The following is an 18,738-nucleotide window of genomic DNA, read 5'->3' on the forward strand; positions in this document are numbered from 1 at the left end:
AGAGAACATTAAATTTGAGGAAAAGAGACTAATTAGTCCCATAACTGAAATCACCACTTTTCATTTTAAAATCCAAACTGTGCATCAAATGTTAATACTCACCTTTTTTCCTCTCAATAAATAACAACCTATTTGTGAAAGCTTTGCTAATGAGGGGGTGTCTCCAAACAGGGATTTAATAGTGAATAGTGTCAGAACACACTGCTGTACATGAAATTATTTAAAAAAACGTATGAAATAATGGTGAGTTATTAAAAGCCACAGAAACTCAAGCCATATTCTCATAAAACCATTTGGGAAAAACTGCAAGTAAAATAATAATGTGGCAATCTGCAACTGCATTCAGCTTTCCAGAGGGGATAATAAATTGTGTGCTTTCTAAAAGAAACCTCCTGAAATATAGTAAGTAGCTGAATTTTTTGTACCTTCCTCTGCTCTTGCACCTTCATGATCAGTCATTCTAGAAGAGGGTGACCTAGATTGATTAATGATTCCTGAAGGGATGTGGGGTATCTCATCATCGCCCAGATCAGCTATCATGTCGTGAAGTTTTGTCCTGTTGACTCCTGTAAATTAATGTCAGCAGCAAAAATTCATTTGATTGCTACCGCTTGATTTGACTGAAGTCTAAAAATCCATTAAATAAGAATAATTACTGATGGGACCTCCTTAAAATAAATAGTGCTTTGCTTTTGTTTAGTAATATTTTGGAAATCAAAAGTAGGAATTAATACACCAAATTTGAAAACTACATGCAAACAAATTTAATTCACTAAATCAAAGAATAACTCCTTTGTGTTCTGCAGATCTATTCTGCAATTTCCTGTAGGAAAGAGAAAATACAGCCCTACTGGAAAGTCAAGCCAAATAGTAAAAGAACATTCACTATTAAACAAAAAACATACAAATTAAACATTTTCTAATAATATTATACAACTTTAACTATGCTGAACAATTTAACATTAAAAAACAGAGTGTTAACTAAAAATAAGTTTAAAAATTAGAGCAAAAGTACAGACAACTCATAATGGGGGTGCAACAAACAATTAACTTTCCCTGCTTTGAATGGTATTTAAATTGTATGAAGTGTTTGTTAAACACAGCAGCAAGAATGCTTCCACCACTGTATGAAACTGTAGATGTATATTATATTAAAATTATTATAAAAGTAAGCTTCTAGAAACAAAGCATTCTGAATTAATGTAGATTTAATTAATATGTAGACATCAGCAAACAAAAAAGTATAACTTAAAATATCTTTGAATTACTAAATCCACTCCTGCTTTCACCTTCATAGTTTCCACACCCAAAAGTCAAGCTTCAATTATAAAGTGTATTTCAGTGAGAGAACCTCTTTAAAGAAAACAATCCATAATGATGAAAGACATAACCAAATTTCAATCAGTAAAACAGCCCTTCCTGGGACTGCAAGCAGGGTTTAGTAAAGGAAGCATTAGTGAACAAGTTCTTATACTAGGTGACATCTTACATTTATTAAAGAGGAAAATGAAACTAAACCAAAGCCTTTATTGCCAAAAAAGTAAAATGTAAATACTATGATTACAAATGACTTCTCAAACTCAGAACCATTTTTCAAACAGTTGAATGCTAAAATACACTTTCATAAAGTATCTGATAATTTTATATCTTACTAGTTCAAATCAATGTGTTCAAAAATAAGTGTCTATGAATAACAGAATTTGCTGAAGATAATGGAGAATTCCATGCAGAGAGGGACGACAACAAAAAGTATTTCTTGAAGAAGAATTACAGGAAGCACACCCCACATACCCTTAAAATGATGCTATATAGCTATTCTCATTAATATTTGCAAAACATTCTCATCTCGCCAAGTAATAAAACTCCCTATATTTATGGTTTCTCTGCTTCTGGTATTTTTTTCTTTCCTTCACAGAATACTTAGTATTTTAGCTAAATATACAAAGACTGCTACCCAGAAGCAATGTGAGAATAAAACTGGCTTGCAAAAGCTTTCCTCACTAAAGAGATGACTTGAGCAGTTAAGTTTCATTCCACTCTCCTGTAGAGGAACATCTAGAAACCTGTGATCCCAGCTGATGAAGTGAATGTAAAATAATAATGAGAAATCTCTTTTGAACCAACACACTTTTTTCCTAACACGTACTATACTGAAAGGATTTAATTTCTAAAGTATAGTACTTAAAATTGCAGCCAGCAGGTGAGACATCACATAAGAAAAGTCACTCTTAAAATGGACAGATCCCTACACCATACAGACTATAAAGCTTGTCTTTGTCTTTATTACAGTCGGCCATCAGTCAGGCACCTACTATGACCAGCAGCAGATTTATTCTTGAAGACATTATAGAGCAATCAATGAAGTGACAGGATAAAAGTCATGACTGGGACCCTAAACTTTATTTTAACAAACCCTTTGCTTTCCACAAGAAAACACCATTTATGTTCTCCACATTGATATGCATGAACTGTTCAACACATTGATGCAAAATGCCATAAATGGCTTATAAACTCTTACTCTATGTGAACTGAAAGCAACTTCTCAAGGTACTTTGATGCCAAACATATAAGCACGAGAAGTTTGTCTTGAAGCATACTCAGATGAAACTAGAAGTAGCCCCTCTCCTCTGCTACCTTTAAGCAGCCATTCATTTAGTTTGTCACTAATTAGGAGACTGATAGCCTTGCCTTTTAGTGTTTATCAGTATGTTTGGGCATTTCTTGTCCTTCAGGCATAACCTCAGAACAGGCCTCAATCATAATACAATACAGAGAGAAGTTTACAAAGGAGCAGCTGCTGTTCCAAACAAGTTCTGTGCATTTCATGCTGAAAAATATGTCAATATTCAAGACTGTGCCACCACTACAGAAGGCTGCAAAAGTTTCTGCTTTCAAGTAAGTGCAAGTGTACCCTCATACAACTGTTCAAGTATTGTAAATGTTACAAGGAGATTTTGAAGGAAAAGAATGTGCTGCCTCTGCTTAGGCAACTATGTTCAAGGCACAAAACGGGATGACCCTTTTACCCTCAACAAAAAAATTTTTATAAACCTGGTATGAACAGAAGCAAAAGTTACAGTACCATCTCAATGTATTGTCCTTCAGAGATCAATAGTGAAATAGGTAACTGAATATTCAGTGATGAGAAGTTCAGTCTGAGAAGCCTTAAGCAGAGTTCTATTAGGTCCAAGATGTATTAGTGCAAGTCTGAATGTAACACAGAGATACTTGTATGTCAAGAACACGTGATGGTAATGAAGAAGTTAAAAATCAGATCTCTTTTCAGTCCTATCAACTACTATACTACTTCCAGAAATCAAGAGTAGGAAAGTGAATGGAACAAATAATGTTTTGTAAGTACAGAACAATTAAACTGAGGGAAAAGAGCAAGAAATAAAAAAAAAAATACAAAAAGCTAAGGAAAAACAGTAAAAGTATCTTAATTTCAACAGTGATATAGATGTATATATATACAAGATGTGAAAACTTTCAAACTGAGAATACATTATATGCTGATCTGATAGAATGAAATGAGCTACATAACAGCTCCACTCCTGCAAAGGTGACAGGCTGTATCTGAAAAACAGTCATCCCCTGACTTACCTGCCAAAATTGATCTCAGCAAATTCGGGCAAGAAAGAGGCCTTAAATTCAGCATATTATTGAAAAGAGAAGCCTGCTTTTGTAGAAATCAAACCTAACTCCTTATCTATGATCACAGTAAGTCCTAGATAAGTGTGGTTTGTTTCTCTGCTTCTGGGTTTTTTTAACACAAGAACTCTTCAATAAACAGATCTTGCATCATTTTACAGATGACATTATAGAGGAAATTGAAGTTGTGAGGGGGTGGATTTTTGTTATTGTTTTGGTGGGGTATTTTTAAAGATCCTTTCATAAAGAGGCAGTAGTTTAGAATAACACAGTGGCTACCAGAACAGACACCCTCTTTCTCCTCAGCCAACAAGAATATTACTTCACTAAAATGTATGCACTGACAGAAGATGACCTTAAGATATCCCACCCGAAAGGAAACAGGGATACTGACTAGAGAAGCATCCTTATAGAATCAGATCTACTTCTGTTCACTTATTTATGTGTACATGTAGAATGAAAGTTTCAATACCTGAGGCCAGGGCTGTATCTGCCTGGTTATGTTACAGTGCAAATACAGATTATGATAGTTTCAGATGCATATCCAACAAAAGAACCCATCAGAATGTCGGTCTTATTATGCTGTCTTCAAAGTATTGCAAAAGATGACATTTTAATGCACATTTGTTTGATGTTTATGATGATAAATACTACCATGCAGATAAGCTCTGATGATACTCAAAACAAATTCTGAAGTCAAAACAAGAGATATGTATTCAGGATGAAGACCCCAAATGATCAGACATGAGCAGCAGGAATAAAAAGGCCCTTCAACATTATTTTCAGTTTCAGAATGTTAAAAAGCTGAGAAAAAAGTCTACAAAATCGTATTTAAATGAATTTGCCCAACCTTGAATGCATACTTTTATTCTGTGTATGGAGTTCTCTCATCCAATTAGCTCAGTGATGTAGAGGCTAATTTTTCTTCAGAAATTATCATGACTATGACAAGCAGAGAATCTCACAAACCATCTTGTAAGACTACATGTGTTCAGGGTTTCCCAAAGGAGAATTCAAACTCAAAATGATAAACAATGATTATTGTTTATGTGTGACTTATGTCACTTCTCAGCACCGTCACACAAAGTTGACTCCTAAATACTGCCTTCTGTGAACCAAAGATTTCAAAATTCCTTTAGATGAAGAAAACTTTGTTACTTTGCAGCCACTGTAGTTCAAAATGTCTAAAATGTAAAGAATTTAGTAAGAAAATTTCAAGTAAAATAAGTGCATTTTGGTATTAAAAATAAATTTCTAATCCTACCAAATATGCAATGCAAATTTGATATCATTTTAATACTGATTTACATGTTAAATGCTGATACACATTGGCATGCAGATGACTACTGTACACTCTCATTAAAGCAAAGACTAAAAATCTTTGCTTTGTCAAAGCTTTTATGTTTATGTGTGTGTACAAGTAATGCAAAAATGCTGAAAAAAAAACCAACATGAACTAACTGACCAGTAACTGTTAAATTCAAATCTTAATAATTACAGAAGTCATCAGGAAGTGTTGCATTTTAATTATCATGTAATTTAGTTAGGGTATACCCATACAATTTTTCAAATTGCGGAAAAAATATTTTTTACTAGTTATCTCCAGAAATGCTAAAAAATACTTCCAAAATAAAAGCATAGCAACCATGGGAGCTTCTCTAAAGCAATATGGGATGCCATCCAGAAGGACCTGGACAGCTTCCAGGAGCAAGTCCATGGGAATCTCCTGAGGCTTAACAAGACCGAGTGCTGGTGCTGCACCTGGGTCAGGGCAACCCCCAGTACCAGCACAGGCTGGGGATGGACAGACCAGAGCAGCCCTGCCCAGAAGGACTTGGGGGTGCTGTGGGTAGAGGCTGGACATGACCCAGCCATGGGCACTCCCAGCCCAGAGAGCCAAACGTGTCCTGGGCTGCATCCAAAGCAGCGTGGGCAGCAGGACCAGGAGGGGATTCTGCCCCTCTGCTCTGCTCTGCTGAGAGCCCACCTGCAGGGCTGCACCAGCTCTGGGGGGCCAGCACAGGAAGGACATGGAGCTGTGAGTCCAGACATATGGAATGGATTTAAACTAAAAGGGTACATTTAGATTGGATATTAGGAAGAAATTCTTTACTATAAGAGTAATGAATTAATGGAACAGGTGTCCAGAGAACCTGTGGGTGCTCCATCCCTGAAGTGTTCAAGGACAGCGGGGCCCTGAGCAACCTGGTCTGGTGGTTATCCCCACCCATGGCAGTGGGGTTGGAACTAGATGATCTTTAATGTCCCTCCCAAGACAAACCATTCTCTGATGACAGATTTAATACTACTTTATGCACTAAAAACTTTATAGTTATAATTGATAACATAATTACCAAAAGAATTTTTCTCACATAGTTCAACCTTGAATTTTGGTTTAAACTACATAGTTAAAATAGGTCAACTGGTCAGAAAACTCAGGGAGTAAAGTGATATTAAATAAAATGTTGGTAAATGCACAGAAAAGTGAAGGGCATTATAAAATGAAGATTATCTCCTAAATAAAGCCACCAAAAAGTTTGTATTTACATTACAGGCATTTCCTAATTCTCTATGCCTGGGGCTGTAAAAATAATTACAAGCCCATAAATAGCTGCTTCAAGCTCATATTAAAATAAAGCAGAAAAACCAAAAAGTAAATAAAAAACCCCACCCCAACACCCCCAAAAAAAGCCCAGTAATCACCAGTCCCACAACAGTATCACAATATTATACTTTAGGAAACAGATGAAGTTTTAATCTTTCAGAAAACGTAAGAGTAGGATTGTCCTCAAAATGCAAGTTGTTCATTATTTTTACACTAACATTTCTACGCATTTAGTTTTCTTCACCTCTTTAACCCTGAATTTTTGTCTTTTCAACATTTCTCATTTATGAAATGACTGTCAAAGGTTTTGACATATTCACATTCAGCAGGTAGAAAGTTAAAGTTGGTTGCCCCCATTACAGAAAATGATGCTTAATGGAAAAAACAAAAACAAAACCAAAAACAACAAAACAACAAACAGAACTCATGAGAAAAAATGTCTTCTATTTAAATAGGTAAAAAAGTGTTGCATTACAAGATTCAGAATCTGCACTTACTCTTTACCCCTTTCTTCCCCTTTCGTTCCTTCTTGTACTGTTCCTTCAGTTTACTTATTAGTCCCTGGTCTACATCCCAAACCTCAGCAGTTGGGGACAGGTCATCTTTGTCTACATGCAGCATATTATTAAAAGAAAACAAATCAGCAATTGGCAATGCAAGCTGTTGGTGATTTACTGTCATAGCTGTATAAGAGCATTAATAAAAGTTATTAATAAATCTTTATTTTAAAGGTGCAGTCTCCGTTTTAAGTTTATAAAAAACCAACTTTCATTTCATACAGTTTTCCAAGGCACTGTATATTATCAGTTACATATTTGAAAATTGTATGTTAATTTGTTACCAAGAAGCAAACAAATTAAACTTCATAAGTAACTGTTTATGTTAGATACTTCAAAATACACAAAAAATCATTGGTATTCAGAAACAATTACTGCATCTTTAGAAAGACAGTGTTAAGAAATTATTCAGCCAGTGTTGAATAAGCAAATAAAAGCATTCATGCTATATCTCTCATGAAAATGCAAGCTGAGTAAGTCAGTGCCAGTTTATTCATGAAGACCACCATGCATCCTTTCGCATTCATTCTACATGCACAAGAAAGAAATCTTGCTCCTACATATAACCAGAGAAACAAATCTATAAATACAGTTTTTCACATAAAGATGAAGAAAATTAATTTGCACAGGTGGACATCCCACTGCATTCCAGAAATTAAATAATAATTAGCAGAAATACAACATTCCACAGTAGTTTCAGAAGCATATATTTTTCTTTTTGACAAATATTGCAGAGTTAATTACTCTTTATGAAAAGTCAGGTCTCCACTTTTCTAGACTATCCATCTCAATCATTTCTGGAAACTTAAAATTACTAAAAAGATAAACCTGATTCTATGACAAGGCAAACATAACATCTGCAGAAGCACTTTTGCTAGTAGACAACTAGGCAGCAACCAATCTTGGTTTGTGGGCCAGTTCAGCTTTATACTCACAAATTCTTTAGGCATAAAATCACAAGACTTAGTTCCTCAGTTCCCAACTTCCAATCATATTTACAATATGATTGTACCCATTTTTGAAGATATAGCCATTATAATCATGAAAGTACACAAGAGGAGTCATACACAGCAGAAACAAAGTAACATGTATTTAGAATAAAAATAATAGGAGTTATTCCAAGTACATATTTCATGACAAAACATGACAACGAATGAGCAGACAGATAACCTAGAATACTGATACATCTACCATCATTCAGTAATAATCTCGATCAAAGAGGTGGAATACAGAGATGGCAAGGGTAGTGAAACATGAAATGGGAGCATAATGGCAGAGTCCCCTGAGATTGTCCACAAAGAACTCTGATGATGAGAAGGAACAATGACATCCTACACCAAACTACAGCTACATCTACCAAACTGCAAACACAAAGACCTCAGTCTTTCTGATTACTGGGCCTAAGCACTGACAGAGAGGAAGAGTGATTACTCAGAAAACACAAGAAGCACAGAAAGATAAGTCAGAGAATATGACCAATCAAAGAGGAAAAAAATCAAAACCACTAAAACGCAATTAAAAGAAAATTCAATTAAAATATAATTAAAACTAATTAATAAAATTCTAAAGTACCATTAATAAAATGAGAATAATCACCTAGGTTGCAGCATTGCAGAGAAGGATTAGGGAATTAAACTCAACCAGAAGATGACCACATCTAACATCAATTTAATTATATTCTAAAAAATTTCATTTTGGTACATTTTTAAAAGTGCAGTGTATTAAAACAGGACAGTTCAAATAATGACAAAATTGAAGTAACATGTTCAGTCTGTTTACTACACTGGAAGTTTAGAAAATGTCTGTAGTGTGAAAAACAAATAGGGCACTGAATATCAAGACAAAGAATTTGAAGGAACTGGGCTCATTCAGTCAATAGAAAACAGGAAAAGCACAAGCCTGCAAATATAAATATTCAAAACCAACACCGATGGCTGCAAAAATGTAGGCTGTAAATAGAAAACTAGGTAAAACACAAACTTGGAATATGTGGGTAGGCTGTGAAATGAATTTCAAATAAGATTTTCAGGAAAACCCAGCAGTGTTTTTCTCCAACATGCCTAGATATATTAGGCTATTTCAGAACAGAGGCATGTAACTAGAAGACCTTGGCAATTGCCCCCAGGAGTGACCTTCTTTGCCCTAAACTGACACAGGACAGCACAGAGGACCCAGGATGTCCACTGACCTCCATAAGTGAGTGGAGAAATGCTGGCTTTAAAATTTTCTATTTTTTAAAAGCTTTTTGAAGATGGCCCAGGACACTCTGAATTTCAGTTACACACTGCCACCCAGAATTCTGGGCACAGTCATTCTCTGACTTACGGTCCATCTCTAAAGAGAACTTTTGTGTTTCATGGGGAAGAGAAATCCAGTGATGAACATATGAAACCATAAGCAGATTTACTTTTTTTTGAATCTAAAACTCTACTTTTTTTTTTAGTATGTCACATCACTTTGACTCTTCTTTTAACACTGCTTGACCTTGCTCATCTTTCACTATTTTGAAGATAAGCTGTTCCTAAGTAAAAGATGTTGCATGACAGGACACTTGAAACCACAATGTTTGGAATTAATTTAACACTCAAAGTGGCACTTACATAAAATATAATGTGTCAATAAAAAACCATAATACAGGAGGAAAGAAATGCAATCCAAACTTCAAAACATTCAGTGACAGGTTTGAAGAAGTCATCAACAGCAAAAATGTAACTATCAAATTTGGGGCTGAAATACTTTAGGATATTGAAAGTAGGACATATAAATAATACTCTGCAATTAAGTCCTGTAAATATTACTGAAGCAAAACTAGGGAATCTAGAGCCTAAACATCAGATGTTTTCCAGAATGGAAATAAAAGCATTATAGCTAATTAGAGAAGTAAATATTAACTTTTTTTTCTAGAATGCTTAAATGTTTGCGAAGGAAAGAAGTGATAGAAGGAGGCTAATGACAGGAAAACAAAAACAGGAAGAAAGAAATGACTATGAAAACAAAACAGAGCAACTATTAGAACATTATGAAGTACAATTTAGATTTTAATAGAAATATTTAAGTTCACAATTGATGGAATTGTTTAGGAAGTAATAGTACATATTCATTTAAATTAAATTTCGCCTCAACATAAATAACTAACTGGATGGATCTGGAAATTTGAAGTAATAGGTTTCATAGAGTTTAAAATAACATGACAGGATAAAATAAATTGGTTTAAGCCATGTATTATTTTATTTTAGAAAGCATTTAAGTGGGACAGTATTTAAGATGTTATTTGTGATAGTTAACAAAGAAGTCTTGTCATGTTTACACTGATCTTTAAAAAGTAACACAATCCCATGATCTGATGGACTGTGTCCTTAAATGCCCATTTAAGGAAAGACTATCTGTACTAAAATCAGTGACATACTGTGAAAAAAATATTGCTACTACAGTTGTAGGCATGTCTTCGATTGAATAGTAAGTTACAAAATATACAAAAAACTTACGAAAATTGTCTTCATACAGCAAAACTGAGAACATACTTTGAAAGATGAAACTAAGTTTATGTTTTATTTCCTCCTTCCCATTTTCAGATACAAGATTTTTGGTAGCAATGGGATTGCTGCAGTTAAATCAGCTGTCACAAAAGCATACATCCTTAAGTGCTCTGCCTCATTTTGTTACGGGTTCATTTAAAATGTTATAAAAAACATTCAAACAGCTCTATGAAAAGCATGGGTGTGTCAATCTGATTTTTAAGAGACCTTAGAATTTGGTAACTACTTGAGAAAATGCCAGACATAGAATACACAGGAAAGTAATCCTTGGAAACAACAACTTGGAATTTCAATGGACAAGCTAGTAGTTCAACACAGTATGTTTCAGCAGTCTGCCATGGATAAATCTTTGACTGCAAGCATTACAGTATCAAACTATCTTGCCTTTTATATACTATAGTAAGACTGATACTAGAACCACAACTTTCCACATCACTATGTATTTGAAGGAATGTTGCAAGCAAAGTCAAAAACTCTTGCTTCATGTGCTATGAGACATCTTTTACCAAGAGATCTGCCTGTGTGCTTAAATGAAAATATCATCAAGAAACTGCTCAAACAACATCAGCTTCAAAAGCAAAGGGCAAGCAACTAAAATGATACCAAAAATAGACATTTATTACCAAAACTAAAGGTAACAGCTTGTTCAGCTTCATCTTCCAACTAGAAAAAAGACTTGAGTTTTAAAAATAAAGGTCACTAATCTTTGACACTAGTATTTAGGAAAGAATGGTTTCAAATCCTTGCTACCTTCAAAATCAAGACTGTATTATTTTCCTGGAAGATTGGCCATTACTTAATTTTTGTAAATCTTTATATTTTCTTGGCTCATTGGGATGTGTATTGAAGTATGACTTCACTGTCACATAAAATGCTCAAACAACATGATCTAATGGCAGTTTGGGGCTTAAAATTTAAGACTTACAGTATGTAAGTACAAAATTGGTTGTATCATAGTTCAGAAATTAAGATAGCAAATTTCCCATTTAAAGGCAGATACCCATTAGTTGAATCACTATTTTTTCCCTATACAGATTTTCTCCCTTCAATCTCCTCTTTTGAAACATGTAGATTGTAGAAATTACTGACTTAACATATTTTGTTTCACATCAAGTCACTAATAAAAGGTTGGGCTATTAGAAATGTTTTTGTTTTTGTTTTTGTTTTTTTTTTTTATTTTGCTAATATAAGCCATATTAGCAATAATCTCTAAAAATCTCAGAAAAATAAAACAACTAATTGTCCATTTTTCAAGTACACCCAAGAATTAATTTAACTTAGGTACAAAAAGTTTGAAGGTCCTGATAAGGAGCAAATTAAAAAAAAAAAAGAAAACTGTATTTGAAAGCAAATTTAATCTAGGTATAAAAACATTCAGAATCCTAGCCTTTCTAGATAATTCTTATCTAACAAAGAAAATATTCTTCTCTTAGTTTTGAAATCAGAAACAAAACCTGAAAGAAATGTAACTACAATTGTACTTGCACCTACAACAACATATATACGTACATATATATATGAAAGTTTCACCATTCAATATCATTTTCTAAGCATCAATGTTTTATCACCACATTCATCCAAACATCCACACCATTTTAGTATTACAAAACCCTTAAGAAGTATCATGAACAAGTTTTTCTTTATTTTAAAATGCTTTTATTAGTGTCTTACCCCACTCTGTTCCATCTCCTGAACTTCGAGCTTCTCCAGCTCCCTCACCATCTTCAGCTGTCACTAAGAAGTCAAATTCTTTCAAAGCTTCTTCAGTATCAGGGTCATCTGTAAGGTCAGCAGCTAAACCTTCATTACCAATCTGCAAAAAGATAAATATTTTCTTGTATTTGAATCATAAACAGATTTTCTAGTCATTTAGTTTACAAGATATATAGGCTATTGTCATTGAGTAATTTGTTGCAGGGGAAAATATTTTTCAATTTAAAATGCAGAAGAAGAAACTCTGATCTCAGTCGGCTTATCAAAACAAAAAAGAAAGGAGTGCAGTCTGCTGAACATTAGGAAATAAAAAGAACGCTGACATTAGCTTTAACAACAAAAATCTCATGCACCTCAGCCTTCACTTTTTTATTTAAGATAAGAATTAGACAACTTTGTTAATTTTCTTGCCCTATCAATAGCTCTGCAGAGAGAGCTTACAAACTATGCTTTCTACTGGTCCAGAAGCCTGTCCTTCTTTTTGCTTTCCAGTTCTTTTTCAGTGTTAAAGCATAAGCTTGGAATATAGAGCATTTTAAGAAATTTGTCTTTTTACTATTTCTAACCATATCTTCACCTTAAACAAAACAAACAAACCCTTTACTATTTTATTATCCAGTTCAAGAAATTTTCTATGTGAGGTTATTTGCAAAATGTTCTTACTTTTGCAGAAAGAGACCATTTTTATAAAGATAACTATAAACTATCCTTTTGCTTTCTATTTAAAAAAAAGCTTTATCAAGTCAAAAAGTAAGTCTACGATCTTCATATACACTTAGAGATTTACTTTATAATCTTATTATCAGACTTTTATAGAAAAAAAAGGGATGCAACTAAATGCTTGAGTAATCTTTTTACCAGAAGCCCAAGGTATGGTGAAAACCCCTTCCTGACAAATCTGTTTGGAGATTTAAAGCTTGCATCAAGCCAAGCTCATACTGCCAACTATTCAGGAAAATCCAATGCAGCATTCATATTTGCAAACAGTCTGGTTAGTTGTTTTGAAGTTTGCAATGTAATGTATTAAGTAAACCACCAAATCTCTTGGTAATGCATCTATGTACAACCCATTCAGATAACAAAAGTGCAACAATTACTTTAACATTACATATCTCTATCATCTCCGGAGAAAAAAATTCTTTTCTAAAGGGAATTTCAGATCTATTATAAAGAGAAAAAAAAATTATTTTACTTTGTGTTTCTTATTTATCCGATGCTTTTCTTTTCCTTCTGCAATATCTTCTATCATGTCATTCTCCTCTTCTTCATCACTATCATCCGCATTTTCTAAGAAATTGAATGTTTCAAGAACATCACCAGAATTCCTATATAAATAAAAACATTAAGAGAGAATCCATTTTACTTGCTGAAGAGATTTAGAAGCTTAACCAGATTAAACAAAATTGCTACCTGACAGCTTAAGAACTCAAAAACCAGCAAAACAAGAAATCACTGAATGAAGAAGTTTCTACATCTGCTTAAGTCCTCATTATGAAAGCACCATTCAACAGACTCCCTCCTTAAAATAACAACTCCAAAGTGATTATATTACATAATTTAATAGTCAACACATAATTTTCCTGTATATCATGTTAGTATAACATATATGTATGTATGTAATAGGGGTTTATGTTCCTATGTATAACCAATTTCAGTTAAGTTCAGAATTCTTTGTGGTCAGCTACACTCACAGGTGTTCACAGACTCTCCAGCCAAAAGTTCAGTGTAAACTGACCAGTACATAATCAATGACTAAGCAAAGCAAGCTTCATGCATTTCTTATGTCTTCACTTACCTTTTGATTTCCTGTCCCTTTTGTTTTGACGAAGGAGATTCACCTCCATTCAGGATCTGTTCTAAGTTCTTTGTCTCTACTGAACCATTTGGTTCTGAATTGGAGAGCCCAAGCAAAGACCTTACCCGCTGGGAACGTACATCCAATATTGTATCTGTATAACCTACTTCCTGAAGATACCTAGATAAGTTAAGAGAAGAAGAAAAGAGGAAAGGATATTTGATGGAAAAGGAAACTTAGTATTCATCGTAAAAATGACTGCTACTGTTGTATCATTTAAGGAAAAATAAACTTCACTATCCCTCTCACATGGAAAACCTTACTCTGTTCTGCTTAAAGCTCAGGACTCCAAGGTCCAGAAGAACAAATCACTATTTGCCCATCTCAGTTACTCTGTTTCATAGAGCTCCTCAAGCTGCAAGGAAAAGTAAGAATACACCAACATCCAACAATGCTACTTACTGTCGCAGTAACTGTCTGCCTTGCTTCCAGGTCAACTGGCTATTCTGAGGTACTGCAGGAACCTCTGTATCTTTGGTATCTTCTGAAAGACACAGTGTCATAGTTAACATCTAACTTATATTGCTTTTAGACACAAACAAAAATTCCCATCAAGTCAGAAATATTCACCATGATCTCTAGTTTCAATTGGGTATAAATGTACCCAAAATGTGGTATTGTAAAACAGAAGGGGTTGGGAAGGGAAGGGAAGGAGGAAAGGAGAGACTGGCATAAAAATCTGTAGACAAAATTTTTAAGGCACACTATACAAATACAGGCCCAAAGACTTCCAAAGACCAACATTTCAAAACAAGTAAAATGCAATTCAACTTATTAAAGAGCCCAGCATTGGTAGGAGAAATGCCTTCTTCCATCTGCAATACTTTGAAGAGCAAAACTGGTATTATCAACTTGGTATTTACAACTGCAAAATCGAATGCACTCTAGAAAAGCAGTCAGGATAGACTATTTTTTCCTTCTTTGGAGTATTTTCCTTTATTTAAGATAAAAACATTCAGAGCTTCTACAAACAAAAAAAAAGTAAATTAATTTTGATTTTCAGATTAAAAAATATTTACCCCATTTACCCCACAACTTCCCTAGATGTATTCCCTATAACAGACCTAAGAGAGGGGTGCAGAGAAGAAAGCTGCAATAAATTGAACAGACAAAAATTTGTTGTTAAAAAGTTACCTGATTCAAAAGTTGGCATTTTCAAGTCACCTTGGTTCAGTTCTGTGCCATATTTTAATTTATGATATTTTGCCCTGAAAAAGTATGCAGATGTTTATCAAATTAGTAGACAAGACTTTGATCAACTCAAAACCTTCTACTGTTCCCATTTAAGGCAACCATACCAACATAGTACAATTAACTCAGTTAGAACTGTTGTGATAATTCTTGCATCAAACAATTATTTCTAGTCTTTCAAGGCCAGTTTTGAGATAGTATTTTGACAATTACTCACAATCATCAAATAACTTACAGACAAGAGTTTAGTGTGTTCTCTAAGAACATGGGGTTTTTCCTGTGTATCAGCTAATAAGAAAACCTTTCAAAAATGAGCACGTATAAGAACTTAGCAGAAATAATTTTTCCAGTTCTCATAGTTGTCATTTTACCACTGTCATAGGTAGTCAATTACATCACAACAAATGAACTTCCTTTTTGGGGTTCCTGTCTATCCTACCACTTTCAATTTCCATTTCAATTGGTCTCCTGCTCTGTCTTTGCTTATGATACATATCCCTCAGAAGATCCATGTTATAGTGGTTGTTTCTCTCATCACCTGTAATCTCTTCTGGATTTTCTCCTTCTCATTGACTGGAGGCTGAGCTTCCAATTTCTACTTAGTCATCCTATGCAGATACACCTCAGTCCTTCCCATCTTCTGATCTCTGATTCCCAAACCCTAATCTCTACTTCTCCATCTGATATGCTAGGGCCTGAACAGCAGGCCTAGGCCTGAATTGACTTACAAGATGAATCTTGAACATGATGTGATCAAGGTTCTCGAGTTAAAAATAGATGATAAAAATTTATATTAGTTGTTCTTAATGCCAAACTGGCTGCTGTAGAGACATCTGTATAACCTTGTCTAAGATATATTAAGAGATTATCCCAACTAATGTCCCTAAAGGTTTGTTAGTAGGAGAAATCCTCCCAACATATATACCTAGAGACTTGTTAGTGGAATATTTTCAGCAAAAAATCTCCCAGCCATGGCCTGTGCTCTGGCCCTGGCTGGTTAGAAAGCATGCCATCAGAACCAGATGTTTTCTGCATAAAAGGCTAACAAGTCACTTGGATTTGTTGATTTGGGCCTATAAAAGCTGGACCCCTTTTTGGGCAAACCTGAGACCTCACCTATGAGTGGACACCCACCACATAGGATTCTCCCAATTACCAGGAAGGCTTCTCCAGGTCTTCACTGCAAAAGGACTGTGACTCTGGATGATGCTGAAGTACTTAGGCAATTGGTGATGTATCCTTATCAATAACTATTCTCTCTCATATAATAATGATTAGATATATTACCTTGCTAATTTTTGTTTGTTGCTAAAGCCAAATGAGTAATATGCTTACTGTTTTATGAAACGTATCCCCTTATGTCTGTGTTGCCTCAATATTAATAATAAAACAAGACTATTCTTTCCACTGGTGTCTGTGTCCATCCCACCACCCCCATCAATTGGCAAAACACCATTACTTTGTAAAATACTGGTCTTGGTGATACTATTTCCATGAAAGTATGTATGAGCCTTCAAATATCCTCTACCCAAGTTACTTATCAAAATGCTTCAGCTCCCTTTACAACCAGGAATCTCATCTGAACTACCTATGCCTATATCCTGGAATTCTCAAACTTTATCACTGATCTTTCACAGTTTGACTTTTACCTCATAGATCCTTTGCAAAAATACTCAAAATCTCAAGGTACAGAGCTCTAGGTGTTCTGCAGTAGAGCCAAAGCGAAAAATATCCATAAGAATATTAGCAGCCATATTTTGAAGAACCCTCTAAGCAATACAGTTGTCTATCACTCCAAATGAAACATTTCACCACAGGTTTAAGAATAACTGAACAACACTTAGCTCCCATCAATTATAAAAACTATTTTTTAGTATGATACTTCTCACGTAAAGACACATAATGGAACAATGTGCTGGACAAAATCAAGGATTTCCAAAAAACCTTCTCCAATGCCTGAGCCACTATTTCAAGTGTTTTCAAACTGAAAGTACAGGTTGGTACTCAAACCTTATGGTACCTTATAGTGCCTTATATATATTTGATGGCAAGGATTTTCTTCAAGATTACACAAATTTCTGCTACAACTGCAATTAGGAAGTCTCATTAACAAACTGTCAGTAGATGGCAACATTGACCCTTTTTAGTAAGATAAAATCCTTCATTTCATGACAATCACACTGTAACTGAAAAACTTTAAAGCTCCTGAAGACTTTTTGTGACCTGAATCCAACTGCCAACTAAACAGAATCATATTTTTTAAGTATTTATGGATATGTTCATAGCTCATCCCTGCACTAGTCAGACTGTCTAGCTCAGGTCCTCTGTTTAAAATGAGACAAAACTTTGTGCCATATTGTAATAAAGCAATGTTCCACCAAGGTTTTCAAATATGAGAAGTACAGTGAGAGACTGGAGAAAATTATTATTGGCTTAACACAACTGAAGTGTGTCTGGTTAACTTGAAGTTGGATGGGCTAGAGTTTGCTATGTCAATGCCTTGCTTTCTCCTGATTGAATGTTTGGTTTAAAATTTGCCCTTATCTTCTAGAGTTTGTTCAATTTCCTGAGAACTTTGTCACATTTTCCCATGTACCTGCCTCGGGATATTAAGAAAACCTAAACCCCTTTAAGAAACTTGCCAAGCTAGACTGGGTATTTACAAGTACATACTACAATTTATATGCCCTATAAAGTACTGCCCATTTGGGGGGTAAAAAACCCCAAGCAACCCTGAACAACCAAAATGGAAATAATTCAAGTCAAATAAAACTGACAAAATATTTTTTGCTCAATTCATAAGTGAAGCCAATAAAGCACTATAATTGAAAAGGCAACCTAAATTTGTTCAATTTAGAGCTATGACATGCAGTTGCTCCATTTTGGAGTTACAGTTTCAAAACACTAATTAAAATTCTACTTTAACTGTTCATTAGCACAGATGATGAGGTATCTGATCTAGAATTATACCAATGACTAGCCACTACAGAAATTAATCTTCTTAAATTCCAATCAACTATATATTCACACATCTATTCCTTTTTCTGTTGGTGCCATTACTAAATACTTTAAAAAACTAACAAGTTACAATGTCATTAACAAGTCAGTGCCAATACTCCTCCACACCACAGAGTAATTAAATTCTACAAGGGGCAATGTTTCAATCTTTGGAGTATTGACTTATTTAAGTCTAGGTTTCCATGAGTAAAAAAACCACCCTAACTTGATTTAATTGCTTCCTGCTATTTAACTGTTGAATCACACCACTCAGTTGCAAGGGTGTAAATTAGCTCCAGTCTAAAGCCCACAAGGCCAAAATACAAGCCACAGCTTTATGATTTCAGCAAGTCGCATTAAAGACTATGGTAACAAAGCTCAGAGTGGCTCAGAGCACACAACAGACAACATCTGGCTGGGTCTGCAAAACATCATAAAAGAGCACCCATTAGATACAAACAAAGAAACCCCACTCACATAACTGCAGAGGATCTAATTTTATTACTAAAAAATTATCAACTATCAAAGCATTTAAGAACACTAAAATATAGTTTTACTTGTCTAAAACAGTATTATACATCCTTAGAGATAAATACTAGAAATATCAACTACTTTGTAACAACTAATGCATTT

At 34.5% G+C, this 18,738-nt stretch overlaps 1 protein-coding gene across 7 annotated transcripts in view; it reads right to left on the reverse strand.

Moving 5' to 3' along the window:
- STRN3 (striatin 3) overlaps window positions 1–18,738 on the reverse strand; it is a 58,226-nt gene that overhangs the window by 18,005 nt on the left and 21,483 nt on the right. The window contains exons 3-9 of one of the 7 annotated variants that reach the window (XM_021539342.4): window positions 15,052–15,125; window positions 14,320–14,401; window positions 13,858–14,037; window positions 13,255–13,387; window positions 12,021–12,162; window positions 6,754–6,864; window positions 426–566 (exon numbers count right to left, since the gene is read on the reverse strand). In XM_021539342.4, coding sequence (XP_021395017.3) covers window positions 426–566; window positions 6,754–6,864; window positions 12,021–12,162; window positions 13,255–13,387; window positions 13,858–14,037; window positions 14,320–14,401; window positions 15,052–15,125 — 863 coding nt within the window. The remainder of the gene's footprint in view (window positions 1–425; window positions 567–6,753; window positions 6,865–12,020; window positions 12,163–13,254; window positions 13,388–13,857; window positions 14,038–14,319; window positions 14,402–15,051; window positions 15,126–18,738) is intronic. The other 6 variants (XM_021539343.4, XM_085580441.1, XM_021539344.4 and 3 more) reach the window with 6 other exon arrangements.

The sequence above is a fragment of the Lonchura striata genome, chromosome 5 (assembly GCF_050655825.1).
Source record: "Lonchura striata isolate lonStrDom1 chromosome 5, ASM5065582v1, whole genome shotgun sequence".
NCBI classification, from domain to species: domain Eukaryota; kingdom Metazoa; phylum Chordata; class Aves; order Passeriformes; family Estrildidae; genus Lonchura; species Lonchura striata.